At 34.5% G+C, this 25,959-nt stretch overlaps 1 protein-coding gene across 2 annotated transcripts in view; it reads right to left on the reverse strand.

Moving 5' to 3' along the window:
* Positions 1 to 25,629, reverse strand: part of Csl4 (exosome component 1 Csl4) — an 86,921-nt gene extending 61,292 nt beyond the window's left edge. For both annotated transcript variants that reach the window (XM_090392317.1, XM_090392316.1), the window contains exons 1-2: positions 25,588 to 25,629; positions 17,880 to 17,995 (exon numbers count right to left, since the gene is read on the reverse strand). In XM_090392317.1, coding sequence (XP_090248443.1) covers positions 17,880 to 17,995; positions 25,588 to 25,627 — 156 coding nt within the window. In that variant the 5' untranslated portion in view covers positions 25,628 to 25,629. The remainder of the gene's footprint in view (positions 1 to 17,879; positions 17,996 to 25,587) is intronic.
* Positions 25,630 to 25,959: the final 330 nt, after the last annotated feature.

Raw genomic sequence — 25,959 nt, forward strand, 5'->3', positions numbered from 1 at the left:
GTTTATACAATGTTTAAAAAGATTCAAGATGTCCGGAGGGAAGAGGTCTTCTAGGAGATTCAAAATTTCTTGTCTCAGGACGTTTGTAAACAAGCTGATAATGTCGAGACTTGCTAAGATGTCTGTTGGACCAATATGTATATCTTTCACTTTTTCTATGAAATGTTTACTATTTTTTATGAAGGAAGATGTTTTTCCTATATGTTGTGAGATTTTTAAACATTGTATAAACAATACTTTTTTCACCTATAAAGATAGAATCTGGGAACAAAAAGAAGGGCTGGCCATGGGTTCATCATTATCACTGGTATTAGCAAACCTATTTATGAAAAAATATGAAAACAATGCTCTTAAGAATTACCATAAAAAACCAAAAATATGGCTACGCTATGTGGACGATATTTTCATCATATTCAGTGGAACAACAGATGAACTTATCAATTTCAAAGATTATCTCAACAATTTGCACAACACCATAAAATTCACTTTAAAACAAGAAAAAAATAAAAAACTTCCTTTTCTGGATATTCTATTAGAAGATAATGAAGAAAGTAAACTCTCCTTCTCAGTATATAGGAAGCCTACAAACACTGGAAGATTTCTAAATGCAACCTCACACCACCATCCTTCACAAAAAATAAGCTTAATTAAAACTCTTCAAGACAGAGCATACAATATCTCCAGCACACAAGAAAGATGTAATGAAGAACTAAAATACTTAACACAAATCCTCCAACAGAATGGATATGAAACAAAAACCATCAAGAGAATCCTTAAAATGCCTCCAACTTTGAATTCTAACAACACAATAAAACAGGATTACAAAAATGCAATCTTGCTTCCTTATATCAAAAATGTTACAGACAAGCTAGCCAAATTAATGAACAAACACAACATAAAAGTAGCCTTCCTTCCTATGGAGAAAATCTCAAGATTCCTACATCCACCAAAACCACCTCATCATCCTCTTAAAAAACCAGGAGTCTACAAAATTCATTGCTCTTGCGGGATTTGCTACGTAGGACAGACAGGAAGATCTGGAGAAATACGCATGGCTGAACACCAAAAAGACGTACAATACAAAAGAGAACAAAAAACGGGTCTTGCTTTCCATACCACTTCCACTGGACACAATGTACTCTGGCAAAAAACGACAATGTCATACATAGAAAACAACAGTTATATAAGAAAATTTAAAGAAGCTGCTAATATACTAAAAAACCCAACCCAATGCAATAAAAATCAAGGTTTAATTCTCCATCAAGTGTGGTCAGCTCTAATAAAAAATCTACCTCAATCTGAGCTCGGACTGTATGAACGAGAACAAGCACACGTGACATCATCCAGTATTGTTCAACGTGAATAACGTTATATATCTGCATTCTGTTATTTGAGTTTTATGAATAGCCAGACAGTTATGATTTGTATTTATTAATTCTCTTGTTTAAACTTTAAGTTATACTATTTACCCCCTGAAGATGTAAATCCTACATTTTACGAAACTTGTCGGGAACTATTATTTCAATGTTTTATAGAACTGAATAATAAAAAAATGTGGTGTAATCACCGAAATATGTCTTTTGAATCTCTCTCATCATCTTCAGAATCTCACTGGTCACATCTGCTCTTATATAAAAAATCACGATTTAAGGAGAAAATAAAAGATCTACATCTGTCTAATAACGTTTTTTTTTTTTTTTAATGTAATTTCCCTATTCACCAACATACCGCCACAAGAGACTCTTCAGTTATTTCAATCTGATTTTCCAGAAGAAATTGTTAACCCATTTAAATTCACCATTAATGCAGGCTATTTTACATGGCATAATAAACTGTTCAAACCAATAGAAGGAACAGCAATGGGCAGTCCTCTCACCGGCCTTAGCTGATTATTTTATGAAGCATTTAGAAAAAGAACTCTTTGACACTATATTTCTTCTGCCTCATATATGGTTACATTTTGTTGATGATATATTGGCAGTCTGGTCCCACACTGAGTCAAAATTACTTCAGTTTCTAGAGAAATAAACTCCTTGTACTCCTGTATCAAGTTCACTATTGAATGCGAATCCAATAACCAACTACCCTTTTTGGATACCTTAATAATTTGTAATCCCATAGATCAAATTCAAATCCCATGTTGAATTTTCAGTTTATCGAAAGCCAAATTTTACTCACAGATACTTTCACTTGTCCTTTCACCATCATTCATTACATAAAATGGGTATCACCAAGAGTCCTGTATGCAGAGTTTATATGATCTGCTCTTCTGATCCCCTTTTGTTAGATGAATTGAATAAAATTAAAAGCGGTCTGATATGTAATGGATACAACAATACCATTCAAAAAATTATTGATAATTATCATCCTTCTACCAGACTATATAATTCAATGTGAAAAGAATTTAACACTATCTTACAAGAGCCTTGGAACAAACAGCAAGGATTCTTAATAAATTCAATTTATTTTTATGCTTCCTTCAAACCAGCTTGGAAATTGTCTTCTTTCATACCATCTATAAAGGATACATTACCACCTCTTTCCTTACCAGGTGTCTGTCAAGCACTCTGCTCACGTCATATTTCCAATTTTGAACAGATTGGCAGTTCTGCCTTGATTAGAATTGAAGAACATCAAGACTATATTACATTTTTGGAATCTAACAAGTCTGGCTTTGCTTCTCACACTATTGATACTAGACAAAGAGTTCTTTGGAACCAGACAAAAACTTCTTCATTCCAGCAAGTTCAAATGTGATGGTCCTTTCCTTGAAACATGTGAAATGCTACAAAATCGTCCGAACCTGAACCAGCCAGGCTGTATGTCAATATTCAAGTTTTGGGAAGTAATCACTATTAATTGTTTATAAGTTTGTTTGTTTGTTTTTTGTTGTTGTTTTAATCGGCTAAAGCCTTTTATCCCCATATAAGCAAAGCCATTTTAGCCCTATCTAACTTTTGGAGACTGAGGGGGCAGTTCACTCTCCACCAGTAGCCAATCAGAGATAGCTGGCCCAAGACTATCACAAATTATATATGATGTCCAGTGAAGAGACGTGACTGACAAGTGCTGCCATCTCGTAGTCCCCAATCCTAACCCTATGTTTACTGACTGAAAATAATGTACTTTTTGGTCAATTTATGGATTGAAAAATCCAAATTTCCATGAGAAAAAAACCAGCTTGCCCATGCCAGAGATCGACTAACTTTGGAACCAGTCGAAAGAAGGCTTAGTAAAAGTTCCTCTGGTTGGCAACTAGAATCGAACTTACGATGCTCTCTCTTCAGGCAATTAAGAGCAATGGCAAGCACATGCCACTTCCACTGAGTTTTTTAATTAATAATTATTTTAAATTATTTTTATCTATGAAACTTTCTACAATTGTCCCTTTGAATTCTAATCGTGTAATATCATATACTTTAGCTGCAACTGAAGCATGAGTTAATATACACATAAATGATGACTCATTATTGTGATTCATGTTTTGAATGTAGTTAACGATCTCTCTCCCTGACAATGTCCATGTAACACTGGATGAAATATATTGGAGTTTTTGAATAAAATTCTATATAATTTTTGTTGTGTGTGTAAGTCAGGGGTGGCCAACCTATTATGGTCCATGCGCCAATTTTTACGTACAAGTTGGTGTGCTTAAGGAACAAAGCTGTATAACTGAGAGGAGACCTCCACATAGCCTTTAAAGGAATGCGGAGAACCGACCAGGGCTTCTGACCTAATGTCCAATCCTCACCTTCTCATGCTGCACCCTGTTGGGTATCTACTTTGATACTGAACTAATGAGGATGGGCTGGCAATTTGGGATTTAGCCGACCAAATTGTATTCTTATTGGTTAAACCAAAATAAAAAATGATGGTACAACATGACAAAATTTCATGCTGGCTGGGGCGTCGTCCGGTTAAACAAGGCCCCCGTTGTTTTCGCCAGAGAACCAAGGCGAACAGCGAAAAGTCAGCTACTGGAACAAATCTGAAAACAAACCCCAACTCAACATCACCAGAGTTAAAGATCGGTACTATCAACGTAAGAAGCCTGAATGGCAAAGAAATGGAGCTAGCTGAGGAATTAGATAAGTACCAGATCGACATAATATGGGTGACTGAAACAAAAAAGACCAAAACTAGTGAGATCTTTCTGAGCAATAAATACAAAATGTTATATTCAGGCAATGACAATCAAGGAAAAGAAGGAGTAGCCATAGTATTCAACACAAAATAGGAGGCTAATCTTCTTGAATGGCAGTCAGTCTAAAGTAGAGTAATGTGGGCAAATATGAGAATGGGGAACTGGACAATGAGACTTATTTGTGCCTATGGTCCCACAGAAGGTTCTACTAAAGTAGAAGTGGAGGAATATTTTGAGGCTTTAGAAAAAGCAACTGACACAATGAAAAAGGAAAAGTTGGTCCTTGTTGAGGATCTAAATAGCAGAGTAGGAAATGATTGTGAGACATACAAAAATATTTTGGGAAAATTTGGAAAAAAGAGCAAAGCTAATAATAATGGCAAATATCTGTTGGATTTCTGCTCAGGACATGGACTGGTTATTACTAACACCATGTTCCAACATAAAAATGTGCACAAATTCAGATGGAGAGAAGAGGCTAGGAATAAGAAAACTCTCATTGACTATGTTATTGTTGATAGTGATGTTTTCTCCCTGGTGCAGGACACCAGAGTGTACAGAGGATTTGAAATTGGAAGTGATCACTATTTAGTCTTGAGCAGGATAAAATTGATTTTCATATTGAAAAGAATAACATGTAAGAAAGTTTTAAAGCGAATAAAAGTTGAGCAGCTCTCAGATGTGAACTGTAGACTAAAATACAGAAAGATTATTGAAAAGAAAATGAAAGAGTTTGAGAACAGGAATAAAACCTTGGAGATTCAGTGACAAACTCTGAAGAAAACATTGATTGATTCTGCCAGAGAGGCATGTGGTGAGGTTGTGTGCAAGGATAAAAAAATCAGAACTCCCTGGTGGACACAGGAAGTTAAAGAGGCAGTGAAGGAAAAGAAGAAAGCATATCAAAAGTTCCTGTCAAATAAGTCAGCTTGTGCTCTTAGAGAATACAAAGACAAATGCAAGAAAGCTAAACAGTGTGTAAAACTAGCTAAACAAAAGTCATGGGAGGACTTTGGCAAGAATATAGAAAATAAATATCAAGAAGGTGGCAAAATATTCTGGAGGTTGTTGAAAAGCTTAGGAATGGAGGAAAGAGTGCTATAAAAGGAGTTAGAGATGAAAACGGTGACATGAAAACAGGAGAAAAAGATATCCTTGAAGTATGGAGTAATTACTTTGAAAAACTGCTAAATGAAACAAGCAGTGATGACAGCACAGTGATAAAAAACACTGACCAGGCATGCAGTCATGAATACATATTCATACTTGAAGTAGAAAAAGCCATCAAAGGCTTGAAATGTGTAAAGGCAGCAGGAGTAGATGATATTCGACCAGAAAAAAACTGAATGTGAGAATTACAGAGGTATTTCCCTACTGAGTGTTCCTGGCAAGATCTATGCAAGTATACTTGAGAAACGGTTGAGAAGAATTGTGGAAGAAAAGCTTGGTGAAGAACAAGCTGGATTCAGACCAAATAAAGGCTGTCAGGATCAGATCTTCACTTTACGACAAATAGTCGAGAAAGCATGGGAATATAACAAAGATCTGTATTTAAGTTTTGTCGATTTGGAAAAGGCATATGACAAGGTGCCAAGAGAGAAGCTATTCAATATGCTGCAGTTATATGGTGTCAATGGGGCATTATATCAAGCAATACTTCATCTTTATTTGAGTTGTAAGTCAGCAGTTAGAATTGAAGGAAGTACAGAAAGATGGTTTAATGTTAAATCTGGTGTGAGACAAGGATGTACATTATCCCCTCTGTTATTCATTATCTATATGGATCACATTATGAAGGAAAGTGGTATTAAACCTGATATCAAAATTGGAGATGTTAATGTCAGCTCTTTGCTTTATGCAGATGATGTTATACTTCTAAATAAATCCGCTACAAGTCTGCAAGATTCTCTGACTAAATTGAATAGCTGCTGCAATAGATATGGTATGAAGGTCAGCAATAAAAAGACAAAGACAATGAAAATAGGCAGAATCATTGAAAATGTCAACTGTGTTGTGAATGGAGAACCTGTGGAACAAGTAAAACATTTCAGCTACTTAGGCACAATTTTTACTGAAGATGGTAAATTAAATATAGAAATAGACAACAGAATCAGCAGAGCTGGTATGGTGGGAAGTCAATTGAATAAATTCATATGGAATAAGAGAGAAATTAGTTGGAATACGAAATTAGCTGTATACAAGACAGTGTTCAAAACAGTTTTAACTTAAAGATCTGAGAGCTGGGTCAGAAGTAAAATACTTGACCAAAGACTAGAGACCGCAGATATGAGAGTCCTGAGAAAGATTAGAGGTGTGAACAGATGGCATCAATGGCAATATCATATTAAAAATGAGGATATTGGGAAAGAACTTGACATTGTAAGCATCCAGGAATGCGTTAGCAGAGCTAATCTCAGGTGGTATGGTCACTTAAATAGAATGGGAGAGGAAAGATTAGCAAAACAAGTGTTCTCTGCCAGTTTGGCAAGAAAACGACCCAGAGGAAGACCAAGATATAGGTGGATTGATACGGTACAAAGTGCCTTAGACAATACAAATATAAGATCTGATAATGTTGTAGTCTTGACGAGTAACAGACTGATTTGGAAGAAAATTGTAGATAGGAAGTTAGTAATGATGTAAATTTTTCATGTAGTACTGTCATATCCTGTACACCCCTTGAGGGTACATGGCAGGAATTTGATGATGATGATGATTTTAGATGCGCCATACAATTCTTGTACCCTTATAAACTTTCAGTAAAACATGTTAATATAGACATGATATACTGATATTGAGTATCAATATCAGTATATCATGAGTATCAATTGTAAACTAATTGACAAAAAAACCTGCGACACACCTCTGTTGCTAACGTTTGGCACCTCAGGATCAAACAAGTGAATGTGCAAAAGACATGCACGAAACAATTAAATCACTCAAATAATGACTCAATTTTATTATTTTTTTTCAACACATCGATTTTTATTAATACTTTTTTGCATAAATAGGCTTACTTTTTATTATTATCATTGGGATCCAATGCGCCACAGGTTGGCCATCCCTGGTGTAAGCCATGAAAACTTTTTTTTTTAATTTTCTGCTTTATATTACCAACCGCCATTCTTTACTTTAATCATTCATACAAGGAAGAAATTTTGTTAAAGAGAGTATTCTTTATGTTTTCCTTAAAGTGTTTAGCAAAATTTTTAAAGTCATTTTCAAACATTAAACTGTAGGAATTCTTCCTATGCCTTATAATATAGTTTTTCTTTTATCCTTATCATATTTTTAGTTCATCTGTAATCTAGTACAGTGCTTCCCAAACTGTGGGCCGTGAAATAATGAAAACATATTTAAAACGTTTTAAGACGAAGTGTGTGGCATGTCAAATGTGTATGTAAGATGCTAAAAATGCAATATTTGCATTTGATTTCTGCAATATTCGCTGTGTATGTTTTGTATTGAATATAAATACAATAAATATTATAATAATATACGTCTGTATTATGATTTTTTTTTTCGATGGAGGTAAAGGCCCCTTTGGAAAAATTAATTTTTCCAAAGGGGCCTTTACATCCATAAGTTTGGGAAGCACTGATCTAGCATATGATCCTTCTGCCCCCCCCCCCCGAGTAATTATTTTATGATATTGCAATTCGCTGTCTGCATTTTAACCATTTTGATGAACTCATAACTGATTTACATCTTATAGATCACAGTATGGAAGTTGATAATGTTCTATATAATTCTCAAATGTAGTATCTTCTTCTTCTTTTCAGCCATTGTCTGTCCATTGCTGGACAAAGGCCTCCTCCAGTTCTTTCTACCTTTCTCTGTTCTTGGCAATTGTTGACCAATTCTTCCCAACAAATTTTGACAGTTCATCAGTCCACCTTCTTTTAGGACGTCCTCGGCTTCATTTCCCTTCTTTTGGGATCCAGTTCATTACTAGAGTAGTCCATCGCGCATCTTCTCTCCTGGATAGATGTACGACCCATTTCTATTTTAGTTGCTTATGGTGAAGAATGATGTCAGTGATGTGAGTCTGGCTTCTTATCCAGGTGTTTTGCTTCTTATCTTTTAATGTGATGCCTAGCATCAACCTCTCCATTTTTCTTTGAGATGTTGTTAGTTTATTTGCCAAGTGCTTTTGTTAGCGACCAAGTTTCACAACCATATGTGATGACTGGAAGTATACACTGGTTAAATGTCTTCCTTTTTAAACAGAGTGGGACATCATTGTTTTGAAAAATGCTTTTAAAAGCTTTTTAATTTTCTGAATGCATTCCAGGCAAGTTGAACTCTCCTATTTATTTCCTTTTGGAGTCCACAGTTTAGATCAATGAGATGACCTAAGTATGCATATAAAGAGACTCTTTCCAAGAAGTTGTTTTCTATTATTATTATTATGTTTTTTTTTAGTGTTACAAAATGATTAAATATGATTTTAGTTTTTTCTCTGTTTATTTTTAGACCGACTTTTCTGCTTTCATGATATAAGTCTTCTATCATTCTATTAAGGTCTTCTGGAGTGTTTGCAAAAATTATGATATCATCTGCATATCTTAGGTGTGTTAAGCTTCTGTTATTAATTTTTATACCAAGGTTTGTCCAGTTTATATTATTAAATATTTCTCGAAGGACTGCTATAAAGATTTTGGGTGATAGAGAGTCTCCTTGTCGGACACCTTTTTCAATTGATATTTTATTGCTACTTGTGTGAAGTTGGATTGTTGCTGTTGCAGTGTAGTATATATCCTGGAGGAGGAGATCCATATATTCTCCAGGAACTCCCTGTTTCTGGAGTGCTTTGATTATTGTATTAGTTTTGATGGAATCAAATGCTTTTTCATAATCAATGAAGGCTAAACAGAGAGGCAATTGGTTTTCTTCTGCTTTTTCTATTATTTGTTTTAATGCATGAATATGATCAATTGTGTTGATCATATTCATGATCAACACAATTGATCAAAAGCCTTTACGGAATCCTGCTTGTTCTACTGGTTGATTTGAGTCTAGAAGAGGGGTTAATCTGTTTGTTATTACTTTTGTGAGAATTTTGTACAGATTGGAGAGAATACTAATTGGTCTATAGTTCTTTACTTCTTTTTTGTCCTCTTTTTTAAATAACAGTATCAGAGTAGCATTTTTCCAGTTTTCTGGTATCTTCCCCTCATCTAGGCACAGATTTAGTAAGTTTGTGACATGAATGATATTATTTCCTCACCATTTAATTAATTCTGTGTGAATTAGATCTTCACCAGTACATTTTCTATTTTTCATTTGTTTTAATGCTTGGTTTGTTTCATCTGAAGTGAATGGGGGCATGAATTCTATATGCAATGGAGAAGAGTTATTTATATTTGATTTATCTATTGAAGGATCACTATAGGGTTCTACATAAAATTTTTCTAGCCTGCTTAGGATTTGTTCTTGGTTCCTTATTATAGTTCCATTCTTGTCTTTTATTGCAGTTATATGACTTCTGCCAACTGATAAACGTTTTCTTAGTATTTTCATATTTTTATTGTTTTCAATTGTTTATTTTATTTTTTTAGTGTTATAAGATCTTATTTCATTTCTTATCTTTTTCCTTATTGCTTTGCATAATTCTGCATATTCTATTTTAGAAATTAAGTTTTTGTCTAGTTTCATATTTCATCTCTTTTTTTAGTAATTTTAAGGTTTCCTCTGAAAATTTATGATCTTTTTGTTACTTTTGAATTCGTTGGATGCTGAGATTATTACTTCTGTTAGGTTTCTGCTTATTTTATTTATGTCAATAAATAAAATAAGTTTTAAGTCTAGTTTTTGATTGAGTTTTTCTTCGTAATCCTTCTTATTTTCAATAGGTTTTAAGTCAAAACTTCTTGATTTTTTGTTATTTAGCCATTTTATTCTTTCCAATTTGGGGTTTATTTTAATTTTGGCTCTCACCAGTCGGTGGTCACTTCCTGTTTTTACTTGATTTAGTACTGACGTATCTTGAACTATTTCTTTATTGTTATAGTATATAATCGATTTCATTTTTTATTTCTCCATGTCCATTTTCTTTTGAGGGCTTTCTTAAAAAATGTATTCATAATGTAAAGCTTGTTACTGATAGAGAATTCTGTAAGAGTCATTCCTGAGTTGCTGCTTGTACCATATACATATGGTCCTATTGTGTCTATTTGGTGAATGGGATGACCTACTTTGGTTAAAATCGCCCATTACTATAGTAAGTGTTTTGATTGCTATTTCTTTTTTTGTCTAGAGTGTGCTGCAGTGAGTCATAAAATGCTTCTATCTCTTCAACAGTGTGGGATGAGGTGGGAGCATATATTTGGATGATCCTGATTTTAAGTTTGGAGTTTATTTTAAGTGTGATTTCTATTATTCTTCCATCTGTATAATTAAATTCTTCTATAAGGTGTGCAATTCTTTTCTTAATTAGAAATCCAACTCCGTATTGTCCTTTAGTTTTCCCATAATAGTATAAGTAGACTCCATTTATTAGTTTTATTAAATGTTCATCTTGCTTGCAAACTTCACTTAAACCTATGATGTCCCATTTAACGTGTTTTAGTTCTTTCTGCAAGATGGCAAGGTCTTCCTCTTCTTTAAGTGTTCAACAATTAAATGTTCTTATATAGAAGAAAAGAGGATTGTATTGATTACTGTTATGTTTATGAATTCTTTGGGCTATTCCAGTATTGCTTATTATTTGGGAAAGCTTCCCCACTGCATCATGCTCTGGTCTCCATAAATGGTTTCAATCAGAGTAGTCATATAGTTGGGGAAATTTAGTCCCATCCAGTGTTTGCTCATTCTGGCCATGGGCTTTATGGCCTTTCTATCTTCTTCTTGGCATTGTGGTGGAGGGGTTGTGGCCCAATCTCCCACGCTGGCCACATAATGTCTTGGGAGATGCATTTTATAGCTTTCTGCCAGCTCTTTGCTCAGTATCAACTTTGCCATGGCTCATTACGACACCATGTTTCTGGGGGGGGGGGAGATCCACATGGAGGCATGATACTAAGACTTCCTGGGTATGGCCTTCCGGACTTCACCAAAATATTGGCACTGCCATTTATATCAGTTCTATCAGGGTTTTTGACCATGTTGTAGGTTGCCAGCCCACCACAGAAATCCATCCCAGGCTTAACTGTGCTCAACATGTTACAAACATGACTGATGGCTAGTCAGCCAAGGTCCTAGTAGGAGAATTTTGAGTTTTTGCATGACTATCAGTTAAAAATAAATTCAACAGTACAGGCGATAATCTGTTATTTTGCTAAAACAGAATGGCCTGTAATGTCATTCTATTGCTTATAAATATGTGATGAATACAACTTACTGACCTGTTTGCTTCTCTCATGTTGCCATCTATATATGCAAACAACCCATGTGAAGATAATACGTTTTTATATTCCTTAATTTTGCTATTATTCTTCTATAAATTCAAAGTTATATCACTCACTAATATAACAATATGTTTTCAGGTCTTGAGGGCATTATTTAACTCTGTTAAAAATAACCAGTTTTCCAAACTGGTATGCTTGGTATACAGCAAATATGAATATATTCATCACTGGGTCATAAATCATCACAGTTTCAGCACTGTGCATATACAATTCCAGTTTATGAGGATGAAAAATACTTTTCTAGCATAAATTAATCCACCTGAACAATTATAATCCCGACAGTCACAAAATGTATTGTAATTAATGAGAGAATATCAATCAATTTCAAGTTGTTTGATCCATATTTCAGTTAACACCAGTGTGTGTGTGTGTATTTCGATTTCTGAGAATATCAAATTATCAAAATTTGGCCGTAACGATTTAATATTTATATGGTATAACTTTATATTCTTAGATAAATTTGAAGCAGTATCAGAAAACTTTTTTTACAGAGGTTATATTATAGTTTTTTTACAGTTGATAGCTGCACCAAGATCTATGTTATTCAAATGCTCTCTAATGTTTGTTTGAGTCGGCCTTGATTCAACTGTTCTCAGTTTGGTAACATTTAGCTTTTATACTGCCTTCTTTGACTGTGTTTATTGCGGTCGTCTGGTGTTTTTAACCTTATCACTTTTGTGTTGTTGTCCTTTCTCACGAATATTTAACTGCACCACTTGCTTACTTTTGCTTTGCTTGATAAAGAAGTTGCTTATTAAGTTTGGTCAAGTGGTCACTTATATAGATGGGCACCAGCTTTAATTGTTCATCAGACTGCTGGGATGCAATCTTGTTGAATTCTTTTGGATCTGCCAGCTATTTACTTTTTAACATTTTTGCAGCAATTGGGTGACAATTGGCTTGTTGTATGTTTTCCTGTTGGTGGCCTAGCAGGTTTACAAATTTTTCAGTTATGGTATGCATATTTTCAATTAGAAGCTTTGGTAAGCCATTTATATTTCAATATTGTTCAATCTGGAGCATTGCCAAATTTCACTGACCTCCCATTTCATTTCTTTAATTTGCAGCTCAGTAATTTATTTTCATTTGTTAGTTATACATTTTTATTACACACCTTGATTCAATTTTCAATGCATTCACTTTAAATCTTGAATGCATCCAAAGCTGTACTTCAGCAATGACTTCAAATCATTTATTTTTGCTTTAAATAGTTATGCCAATTCCCTTCTTACTGAAGTTATCTCATTTAATTTATATTTTAATGGCATTTAGACCTTCTAATATCTGTTCCTCAAAGTTTCTTAACAGAGTCCTCACATCTGATTCCATTTCTCCATCATCATTTTTTAAAGTTTAATCAAACTGTTGCTGCTAATATTTAGTTAGATTCGGTAATGCCTATGTATATAGAATGATAACATTCACTGCATTCCAAAGAACACTGCATAAGTCACTTTTGTTAATCCCACCATTGCAGCATATGCAAGTTTACAATGGCCACGACGTGGTTGCTACAGCATGTGGAGCTGAAGGGTTCTATTACTTCAATGGCTTTTGTCCTTCTGGTGCAACCTGACTAAGATGGCTGAGGAAATTCTGAAACGCTAGTTTTTCAGCAAACTAGCATTTACTAGAATAAAAACTACTAGATCATTTCAATGATCATAATATCTACTTTTTTTATATTAGCAAGACACTTCACCTGAACACATTTTACAAAGTGGTTATAATAAGGAAATTACTTAGCTTTAAGCATAGCATCCACTGTGCACACTATTTAGAAAGTCGAGGATATCCCAGAAGTCATATGTTTATGCCAGGCAAGAAAGGGCAGAAGTCAGTCAGTTCAAGAGAGAGAGAGAGAGAGAGAGAGAGAGACAGATGATTTTAACTGGCTTTTGGGATGAATATTATCAAAGGCAAGGAAAGAACTATCATCATCATCAAATCCTAACATGTACCCTTAAGAGGCGTACAGGATATGATAGTACTACATGAAAAATTTACATCATTACTAACTTCCTATCTACAATTTTCCTCCAGATCAGTCTGCTACTTCACAAGACTCCAATATTATCAGATCTTATATTTCTGTCATGTAAGGCACTTTGTACCATATCAACCCACCTATATCTTGGTCTTCCTCTGGGTTGTTTTGCTGCCCACCTGGCAGAGAATACTTGTTTTGCCAATCTTTCCTCACCCAGTCTGTTTAAATGACAATAATACCTGAGATTAGTTCTGCTAATGCATTCCTGGATGCCGACAATGTCAAGTTCTTTCCTAATATCCTCGTTTTTAATATGATATTGCCATTGATGCCATCTGTTCATGCCTCTAATCTTTCTCAGGATTCTCATATCTGTGGTCTCTAGTCTTTGGTCAAGTGTTTTACTTCTGACCCAGCTCTCAGATCGATAAGTTAAAACTGGTTTGAACACTGTCTTGTATGCAGCTAATTTAGTGTTCCGACTAATTTCTCTCTTATTCCATGTGAATTTATTCAATTGACTTCCTACTATACCAGCTTTATTGATTCTGTTGACTATTTCCATATTTAATTTACCATCTTTACTAAAAATCGTGCCTAAGTAGGGGAAATGTTTTACTTGTTCCATAGGTTCTCTGTTCACAATGCAGTTGACATTTTCAATGATGCTGCCTATTTTCATTGTCTTTGTCTTTTTATTGCTGACCTTCATACCATATCTATTACAACAGTTATTCAATTTAGTCAAGGAATCTTGCAGACTCGTAGCGGATTTATTGATAAGTATAACATCGTCCGCATAAAGCAAAGACCTGACATTAACATCTCCAATTTTGATATCATGTTTAATACCACTTTCCTTCATAATGTGATCCATATAGATAATGAATATCAGAGGGGATAATGTACATCCTTTTCTCACACCAGATTTAACATTAAACCATCTTCCTATACGTCCTTCAATTCTAACTGCTGACTTGCAACTCAAATAAAGACTAAATATTGCTTGACATAATGTCCCATTGACACCACATAGCTGTAGCATATTGAATAGCTTCTCTCTTGGCACCTTATCATATGCCTTTTCCAGATCTACAAAACTCAAATAGAGACCTTTGTTATCTTCCCGTGATTTCTCCAAGTATCGATATGTATTCCTGACTGTATGCCTGTTGAGTGTTATTTACCACTGTGCTATCACTGCTTGTTTCATTTAGCAATTTCTCAAAGTAATTACTCCATACTTCAAGGATATCTTTTTCTCCCGTTTTCATGTCACCTTTATCATCTCTAACTCCTTTTACAGTACTCTTTCTTCCATTTCTAAGTTTCTTCAACAACCTCCAAAATATTTTGCCACCTTCTTGATATTTATTTTCTATGTTCTTGCCGAAGACCTCCAATGACTTTTGTTTAGCTTTCTTACATTTTTCTCTGTATTCTCTAAGAGCACAAGCTGACTTATTTGCCAGGAACTTTTGATATGTTTTCTTCTTTTCCTTCACTGCCTCTTTGACTTCCTGTGTCCACCATGGGGTTCTGATGTTTCTATCCTTGCAGACAACCTCACATGTCTCTCTGGCTGAATTAATCAAGGTTTTCTTCAAGGCTTGCCATTGAATCTCTAAAGTTTGGTTCCTGTTCTCAAACTCTTTAATTTTTTTCTTCAATAATCTTTGTGTATTTTAGTCTACAGTTCACACCAGAGCTGAAACTTTCTTACATGTTATTCTTTTCAATATGAAATTCAATTTTATCCTGTTCAAGACTAAATAGTGATCACTTCCAATTTCAAATCCTCTGTACACTCTGGAGTTCTGCACAAGGGAGAAAACACCATTATCAACAATAACATAGCCAATGAGACTTTTCTTATTTCTTTCCTCTTCTCTCCATGTGAATTTGTGCACATTTTTATGTTGGAACATGGTGTTAGTAATAACCAGTCCATGTCCTGAGCAGAAATCCAACAGGTATTTGCCATTATTATTAGCTTTGCTCTTTTCTACAAATTTTCCCAAAATATTTTTGTATGTCTGACAATCATTTCCTACTCTGCTATTTAGATCCCTAACAAATATCAACTTTTCCTTTTTCATTGTGTCAGTTGCTTTTTCTAAAGCCTCAAAAAATTCCTCCACTTCTACCTTAGTAGAACCTTCTGTGGGACCATAGGCACAAATAAGTCTCATTGTCCAGTTCCCCATTCTCATATTTGCCCACATTACTCTACTTGAGACTGACTGCCATTCAAGAAGATTAGCCTAGTATTTTGTGTTGAATACTATGGCTACTCCTTCTTTTCCTTGATTGTCATTTCCTGAATATAACATTTTATATTTATTGCTCAGAAAGATCTCACCAGTTTTTGTTTCAGTCACCCTTATTATGTCGATCTGGTACTTATCTAATTCCTCAGCTAGCTCCATTTCTTTGCCATTCAGGCTTCTTATGTTGATAATACCGATCTTTCACTCTGGTGATGTTGAGTTGAGGTGTGCTTTCTGGTTCCCTGGCAAAAACAACAGGGGGCCTTGTTTAAATGGGTGACGCCCCAGCCGGCATGAAATTTTGTCATGTTGTACCATCATTTTGTATATTGGTTTAAGCCAATAAGAATACAATTTGGTCAGCTAAATCCCAAATTGCCAGCCCATCCTCGTTCGTTCAGTATCCAGGTAGATACCCGAAAGAACTATAGTCTTTTAAATGAAAACAAAACAAAACAAAAAAAAAAGACAGAAATGTGTTTTCAAAGCAATTAAGATGATTAAATTGTCACAATTCACTGAAGAATGATAAGGAAATCAATGTTTAGGGCACTGGTTGTAGAAGATCTTGAAGTTTAAGATGTTTAAGTTTACAATGCAGCTTGAAGCTTGACACTTACACTGCAAGGTCTGTCATACGAGTAGTTGTAATAAAAGACTGCTGTTATCATAAAACTACAGATAAGGTTTGAGGTCAGTGAGGAAGAGGGTGGGTGATATAACAGAGCTCTGAGGAACATGTGCATTAGTAGAGAAATTTGAAGAAAGAACACAATTACATGCAGCAAATGACCTGAGAGAAACAGTGACTCAGTTGGAAAGGGCAAAAGACAGCCATATGAAAATTTTCTGAGAATCCCTCTATGCCAGACTGTATTCAAAAAGTTTGGAATTTGATGGTGTCTGGCTCTATCAATCATCATGTGCAACAGCACAGGTTTCTCTGCAGCACATGCCCAGATGTAGGCAAGAAGATTTGTGACTTTTGCATAGCTAAATCTATAATGTTGAAAATAGTTGAAAGTTTTCAATGTGATGAAGGAGTTGACTGTGATCACAATCTCCATTACTTAAGAGACACAATGAGAGCATCAGGATGACAATTTGATGGCATACAGTAATTTTATTTTATTTATTATTATTTTTTTTATGGGTTCAGTAATGGCTTGCTTCCATGTTATTGGGTGAGTGCCAACTGAGTATAAATTAATGTACAGATGATAAAGAATAGGTATTCATTCAGGAACACATTTCTTAAGTGCAATTTGAGGAATACTATGGAACAAAGGGGACATGAAATGCATTGTTCCTGGTATAGTTGGAGGTAATTTTCGTTGATCATGTATGCCGGGGGGGGGTGATCAAAACTACAGCCTGCCAAATATTATTGCATGGCCTGTGAGTTAAGAATGTTTTTTAAATGAATCTTTTGACAGAATCATGAATCTGATGTACTGATATTTCAATATCCATAGAGTTCTGTTAACATGATATAGCCATGACAATTTGAGTATTGCCTATATTCATGATATAATTATAACTATCTTACATAAAATGAAATGAAAACAAACACAAATCTAATTAAACCATAAACATACAAAAAGTGGGTCGAAATTTGGTTTAAAAAAAAAAAAAAACATTAAGCACACATTCTATTTAATACAGTATGATATGACAATTAGTGGGTTCAGTGATTTACTCCTAAGTGTACAGAGCATACCTGATGCTAATAGGCACCATATCTCACCTGAACTGTAAATAATAATAATAATAATAATAAAATAAAAATTCCCATACCTTGGAAAATCACAGTTTTAGTGGATTTGGCAGTGATTTTTTTTAAGGCATTAAAAGAAAAATCCAAATAATGTCTAATTAGACATTATTTGGATTTTTCTTTTGGATATGAAATATTGGATTTGGATATGAAAGCATTAAGTAATTTTTGAAATCTTACTTTTTTTAAATGGGTTCACTATCATGGTAGTGGACCCATTAAAAAAAAAAAAAAAGGAACATTTCAAAAATTACTTAATGCTTTCATATAATTAGAGAAAAACATTTACCTGCTCTTTTCTTTTTTCTAGTATGTGCCCAACTAAACTGGAATAAATGTAGCCCTGGCGAGTATAGGTTCCTTTCCCACCAATATGTCTGCTATCTGCATGGCATATTCTTTGACCTATTTAATAACAAATTTAAATATATAATGATTCATAAGTGTGTAAAGATGCACATAATAAACTACTAGACAAAGAGTAAAATACTTGTGGTACAATCTATTTAACTCATGATGCAGGGGCATTTCCACATAAAGCAATATAAAAGAAAGGATGAAAAATTCTTCAAGCCATAAATGAAAACTTTGTAACCAAGTAACCTTCAACACCACTTGACAGTGAAGTAAATTTTGAACAATTAGGAGAGCATATCAAGTAATATTTCAGTGCAAAATTTTATATGTTAACAATAACTCCAAGTGTCCAAAATAAATAAATAAAATAAATAGTGAGAGTTTTTGTTGGTAGGCAGGTTTAATACTGTAGTCACATGGTTACCATAATCTCATGTACAACATCCAAGAAAGAGAAGAGAGTATAAAAAGCAAGAAATCATAATCTTAAGTTACAGAGCTTGGTGCTATAAATTGCATTTTGTTTTGTTTATGCCTGCCCAAAAGGATCAAGAGAATTAAACAATACAGTATGATAAAAGTACAAAAGAAGCTAAAAATGATATAATCATTTTTCTGCTTTATTCTCGTCCATGCATATTTCACATCACAACTTATTTTAACAGTATAAACTCATATTAAAAATCATATTAAAGAACAAAATAAGCCAGGCATATTATTAAGATGCAAATATTTTGCTGGATTTTAAAACTGGCATCCTCAGAACACACAGTACATGCTTATCACAGAGCACAATACACCACAAAGAACTGTGGAAGCAATTCAAACAATAAATTATAAAATAAACCTAGCAAGATGCTGCCATCGAGAACTGGATATACAAGTAGCCTATGCACATTAGACAGAGGTGGTCTTAACATAAGTCATCCAAATTTTGGATATATTAATACATACTTGTTGAAATTAGTGTTTGGATGAATGTTATGGAGAAGATATTGTTCAGATACTTTATAGGGGATGCTTAGGAGTCAATGCTGTATAACTAAAAAATCAAGAAAATCATGCCTTTAAGGAATGCAGAGAACCGACCTGGGCTTCTGACCTAATGTCCAATCCTCACCAAACAAGGATGGGCTTGCAATTTAGGATTTAGCTGATTAAACTGTATTCTTATTGGCTTAAACAAAAATATAAAACGATGGTACAACATGACAGAATTTCATGCTGGCCGGGGGGGCGTCGCCCAGTTAAACAAGGCCCCCGTTGGTTTTGCCAGAGAAACCAGGGCAAACAGCAACAAGTCAGCTACTGGAACAAAGATTAAAACATACCCCAACCCAACATCAGCACAGTTAAAGATCGGTACTATGAACATAAGAAGCCTGAATGGCAAAGAAATGGAGCTAGCTGAGGAATTAGATAAGTACCAGATCAACAAAAACACAATAAAGAAACTGAAACAAAAAAGACAAGAACTGGTGAAATCTATCTGAGCAATAAATACAAAATGTTATATTCAGGCAATGACAATTAAGAAAAAGATGGAGTAGCCATAGTATTCAACACTAAATACGAGGCTAATCATCTTAAATGACAGGTAGTCTCAAGTAAAGCAATGTGGGTAAATATCAGAATGGGGAACTGTACAATGAGACTTATTTGTGCCTATTGTCTCACAGCAGGTTCTACTAAGGTAGAAATGGAGGAATTTTTTGAGACATTAGAGAAAGCAACCGACACAATGAAAAAGGAAAAGTTGGTGGTCTTTGTTGCAGATCTAAATAGCAGAGTAGGAAATGATTGTCAGACATACAAAAATGTTTTGAGAAAATTTGGAAAAAGAGCAAAGCTAATAATATGACAAATACCTATTGTATTTCTGCTCAGGACATGGATTGGTTATTACTAACACCATGTTCCAACATAAAAATGTGCACAAATTCACATGGAGAGAAGAGGCTAGGAATAAGAAAAGTCTCATTGACTATGTTATTGTTGATAGTGATGTTTTCTCCCTGGTGCAGGACACCAGAGTGTACAGAGGATTTGAAATTGGAAGTGATCACTATGTAGTCTTGAGCAGGATAAAATTGAATTTCTTGAAAACAAGAACATGTAAGAAAGTTTTAAAGTGAATAAAAGTTGAGCAGCTCTCTGATATGAATTGTCGACTAAAATACACAAACATTATTAAAGAAAAAATGAAAGAGTTTGAGTACAGGAACGAAATCTTGGAGATTCAGTGGCAAGCCCTAAAGAAAACACTGATTCAGCCAGAGAGGTATATGGTGAGATTGTCTGCAAGGATAGAAAAATCAGAACTCCATGGTGGACACAGGAAGAGGCAGTGAAGGAAAAGAAGAAAACATATCAAAAGTTCTTGGCAAATAAGTCAGCTTGTGCTCTTAGACAATACAGAGACAAATGTAAAAAACTAGTTACACAGTAATCATATAAAGACTTTTGGTAAGAACATAGAAAATAAATAGCAAGAAGGTGGTGAGTAAGGAATTTGTAGTGAGTAAGGAATTAGAGATGATAAAGGTGACATGAAAACTGGAGAAAAAGATATCCTTGAAGTATTGAGTAATTACTTCGAAAAATTGCTAAATGAAACAAGCAGTGATAGCACAGTGGTAAAAAACACTCAACAGGCATGCAATCAGGAATACATATCCATACTTCAAGTAGAAAAAGCTATCAAAGGCCTGAAATGTGGAAAGGCAGAGAAGATATTCGACCAGAAATGCAAGTATGAGGTAGAAAAGTCTCATAGTATAAAAGGCTGAAATGGATGTGGTAACAAGTGCCTTAGAAGATAGAAATATAACATCTAATAATGTTGGAGGCTTGACAGGTAACAGACTGATTTGGAGGAAAATTGTAGATAGGAAGTTAGTAATGATGTAAATTTTTCATGTTGTACTATCATATCCTGTATACCACTTGAGGGTATATGGCAGGAATTTGATTATGATTGTACTTTATAGGGCAGATGAATGTTATAGAGAAGATATTGTTTAGATAATTTATAGAGCATTTTAAACATCTTCTCCATAACATTCATCCTAAATTTTCAGCATGATACAGATATTTTTTGCTGTTTGGCAAGGTCAGTATTTGAATTCCTTGAATTTATAGCCAAGATCAATGCTATTCATTCTATAATGCAGTTTATATCAGAAATGGAATATAATCATAGCACTGCCTTTTTTTTAATCTCTGCACTCTTCATCAACCAGATGGAGGTAATCTTAAAACACAGTCTCCAAAATTTTGTGCATATTAATACATACTTGTCAAGATGAGTTCTCAATGTTTAAAAAGAAAATACACTAGTCATTATTCATGCTTAATCTCATTATCACTCTTATCAAAAATCTGGCAGTATAAGACTTCTCATCCATCAAGCTTTATTCCACTGATGTCTTACATCAAGAAATACAACACATCAAATCCACTTATGTGTCTGTTGGTTTCAGCAAATCAACCCCCCCCCCATAAACTATAGAGCTCCTATCCATAAGAATATGATTTTCTAATTTCATGACTGTAATAAGTCCTTGGAAGTGTGACATAATAATAATTTCCAGGTTTACTAAATAATAGGCTTTCCTTGTTGGTTTGGCAGTATTTATCAGGCCTCTTGCAATTTGTTCTATCCTGCTGTGGCTAATTTAGAAGATATGCAGCAACTCACTGAAAGGAGCATACTATATTCATCAAATAACATGAACTCAGCATACTGGGTTTGCAGAACATGCTCCCACCTTCAAGACATGGTTCCCTAGGAAAAAAAAGCCTGATGTCTTGCACAATAGCAGATTATATGAAGAGAGCTCTGAAGCACTGTTACATTGTCCTAATCTTATTATAGATAACAAGAAGTTATATTAGTTATATTCTTGTTTTGATCCTTTACCCAAGTAGAAGCAATCAAAGTTTGCTTATGAAGCATCTTCACAACTAATTTACTTGTATAAAGAGGCTGTTGACTTCACATCAAAATTGCTTCAGTATCCCATAATACAAAAACGTTATGGGAATGGCCACCACCAAGACTTTTATGTGGTCCTACTTTTTTTTAATTTTTATTTATTTATTTATTTTTTTTATGGAGGCGGCTACTGCAGCCCTGTTTATTTTCATCTTCAAAGTAAGCGAGTAAATCATGCAATCTAGTGCATGAACTAAATATTATTACCAGACACCTCGCAAAGGGCTACATATCACCCACATTGGCTGCTATGCCTTTCTGAAATCACTCACCATCTCCAAAGACAAGCCCACTGAATCATGCAGTGCTCTGCAAGAGAAAATTATAGTGAACATTCGTTTATTGACTATATTATTATTATTATTGCACCCTCCAAGGAGTTGGAGACTCATCATAGGAGATTCATTCAACTGACAATGAACCTCTCTGATATAAATCTTTCTTTAGTTGTAGTGTCTGCAATTGACACATATGCTTGGTCTATACTCATAATTGATATTCTGCAAACCTGATCTTTACCACTATTCTTTGCACCCTCTCCACCATATCTGTATCACCTCAAAAACCAGGAGAGCTAGTAGCAAGGATTTGTAATGATGAGGAATGGCCTCCTTAACTTTACATGTCAATTTTGTTTTTTAGCACTGCAATTATTCTCTAAGTAGTATCTTTATTCCGTGTTATATGGTCTCAGAATTTTAACTTCTCACCTACTAAAGATGCCAAGCCTGATCAGTTTCTTCTGGCATCATTCCATCAATATAATATGATAATGGGTATCTCATTAGACCAAATTTTAACTTTACATTCACAACACTGAACTGAAAATTGTTTTCATAAGCCCACAAATCCAGGCTAATTAAATAATTTTGCTATATATCAATTGTATTATTGATTAGCATGCCTGTTTTTGCATCAACAAACAGCTCTATGTCTCCCATCAAATCCTTCTTAATGTCATTAATGCAAAGGCAATAGCAATGGACTAAGGAATGAACCTTGAAGTACACCACTGGTTACCTTAAATCTTACACTCACTCTGCCTCCATACACCACTTTTAGATATGTCAGTTACCTATCCTCTTATCCCAGTTCCATTACAGTTCCATTTATAATCCAATCCCATATCCTCCAACTTATGCAACAGCCTTCCATGCTTAATCCTACACAAACAATAACCTTAAATAAGTCAATATTTAAGGTTATTGTTTGTGTAGGATTAAGACAATAAGTCCCAAAGTATCATTCTCCCAATCAATTCCATTTATCTAACTTTATGCAATTTGCCTTACTAAATCATAACTTTATTATTAAATGTGACCAAGTTATACAAGCATGACATTGGAATCCATGTGTAGAGGCTTAAGTACTGTGAGGACATCATGTTGGAGGCTTAATGGATTGTATACAGCACTCAGAAAGGATTAAAACAGAATTTAATACTTCCTATATTTCGTCTCAGTCACTGAGACATTTTTGGAGATTACAAAAAAAAAAAACCAATGTAACATATACACAAATACCACAATGTAACATATACACAAATATATGTATACACTAAGCCCAACCACGTAGATGACTCTAAAGTCCTATCTAGATGGAGCGTCCTCCAAGGGCAGTTGCAGGTGGCCTGGAATGTAAGGTGGGATCTCTGATGACAAGTGTTTCCCAAATCTTAGGAAGCTTAATGCAACCGTATTTATTAAGATTTGGTTGATTTCTGAGAGCAGCTGCTGATTCTAAAAATAGTCTCTCTTTTTTGAATTTGCTGTGGTGGAGCATGGTGGTTTATGAAATGCTATCACCATACCCTATATCCGTGGCACATCAGAAAAAATAGCCAAGATTTTAAAAAAGTACAACCTACACACAGCATTTAAGCCCCACCGCAAACTTGCTACCCTTATCCGTTCTACAAAAGATCAGCTCCCTCCTCTCTCAATGCCTGGAGTTTATAAAGCATCCTGTTCCTGTAAACTGGCATACTTTGGACAGACAGGCAGATCAGCAACCATCTGCCTGGAGTAACACAAGTCATACATCTGCAACCACAACTATGGTCAGTCAGGCATGGCTGACCATGTCTTGGATATAATCCACAGGATCTCATGGAAAAAACCACCATGCTCCACCACAGCAAATTCAAAAAAGAGGGACTATTTTTAGAATCAGCAGCAGCTCTTAGAAATCAACCAAATCTTAATAAATATGGTTGCATTAAGCTTCCTAAGATTTGGGAAACACTTATCATCAGAGATCCCACCTTACATTCCACGCCACCTATAACCACCCTTAGAGGGCGCTCCACCTAGATAGGACTTTAAGAGTCACCCACGTGGTTGGGCTTAGTATTGTGTGGTATTTGTGTATATGTTACATTAGTTTTTTTTTTATAATCCCTGAAGATGTCTCAGTGACTGAGACAAAATATAGGAAGTATTAAATTCTGTTTAAATCCTTTCTGAGTTGCTGTATACAATCGATTAAGCCTCCAACACGATGAACATGACATTGGCTTAAACCCATACTTACTATTCATTCCAGAATACTGATTCTCTGTTAACCCATTTCTGAAAGTAAGATCTTATCAAATTTTCTGAAATCTTCACCACCACCACTCCAGAGATAGAGATACTGAGACATGAATAGTTAAACACATCAGACTTTGTAGCATCCACGTGAAACAGGATTATCATACATTCTTTCCACTCCTGTTATCTGCCCTGTGCTGAGTCTCAAAGTTATAATTTATCTTCAGATTTAACAGACTGAAAACAGCACAAAAACAATTAGGCACAGGTTTAATAGTTCCAATATTTTTGTCCCAGTTACAGGGACATCATTTGGGATATAACATAAGAATTGCAATAGCAAAGTGACAGACCAGAAACCTGAAATGCTAAGATGGGTGCTACCACCCATACTGTTTACCAAACCTTGGGAAGTTTCACAGGATCATATTTATTTAATGTTTCTTTTTTCTTTAAAAAACTGTCTTTCAAGTTTGTATTTGCTGTTTGGAAGTATAATAATTTTTTCCATTGCATTTTGCACAAGGTATGGAAGACTGATTGACTAAGCATAGTTGAAATGTGGATATATTTTCTCGGGTTCTTCAAGGCGAATGTTGGCACATATTCCAGTTTAATCTATAACACAAGTTGCAAGAGCGAAGTACCATGTACGCACCTGTAACTGAGAGGGTAAGGAGTTGATCCTTTGTATGAGGTTTGAAAGCAGTGCAGATATACTTCTTTAAGATGTTTGGTGTTTTGTGATGTGTAATAGCAATAATCTGCTTAAACTTTAAAAAAAAATTTTCAACTGCTATAAGCTTTTATGAAATTATTTTAAGTTAAGCACTATAAAGTTTTGAAATTAGGACTCTAAAATTAAAAATCCCATGGGAATATGTTAAAAATTAAGTTTGCTAATAAATCAAAAATGACACAAATAATTTCAGGATCTGGTCATAACAGAAATCGATTCTATTACCGGTTCCATAAAGTGATTTCTATTTTGCCTATCACTTTCATAATTATGCAAATAGCGCATTCTGGGCCATATGTTTCAACTAAAGAGCAAATGTACGCCATAATAAATTTAACTTAATAGAAATTATCAAGAATTTTAAAAAGCAAACCTGGTATACACATAATGCCAGTATTCTTGGGCGCAGCCATCTTTTAATATTAGCACCACCTCGTAGTAAAAATGTGAACTCAATTATGACATCCAATTACTGAAAGTCCAGTGTTAACATAAGGCAGGGACGGACAACAAGAACAACAATAATAATAATAATTATTATTATTATTGTTGTTGATAATAATAATAATATTGTTGTTAATAATAATAATTATTATTATTATTATTATTATTAGTTCTGTTCAAGATCTTAGAACAGATGAATTCATTTAACTACCTAGGATGTATGATCACATATGAAAATGAAAAAGATAAACGCAAAAATTGCAAAATATTTAAAAATAACAGGTGTAATTAACTCTATATT

This window comes from Typopeltis vanoorti, chromosome 5 (genome assembly GCF_054136105.1).
Source record: "Typopeltis vanoorti isolate ZY-2024b chromosome 5, IOZ_Tvanoo_1.0, whole genome shotgun sequence".
NCBI lineage: Eukaryota > Metazoa > Arthropoda > Arachnida > Uropygi > Thelyphonidae > Typopeltis > Typopeltis vanoorti.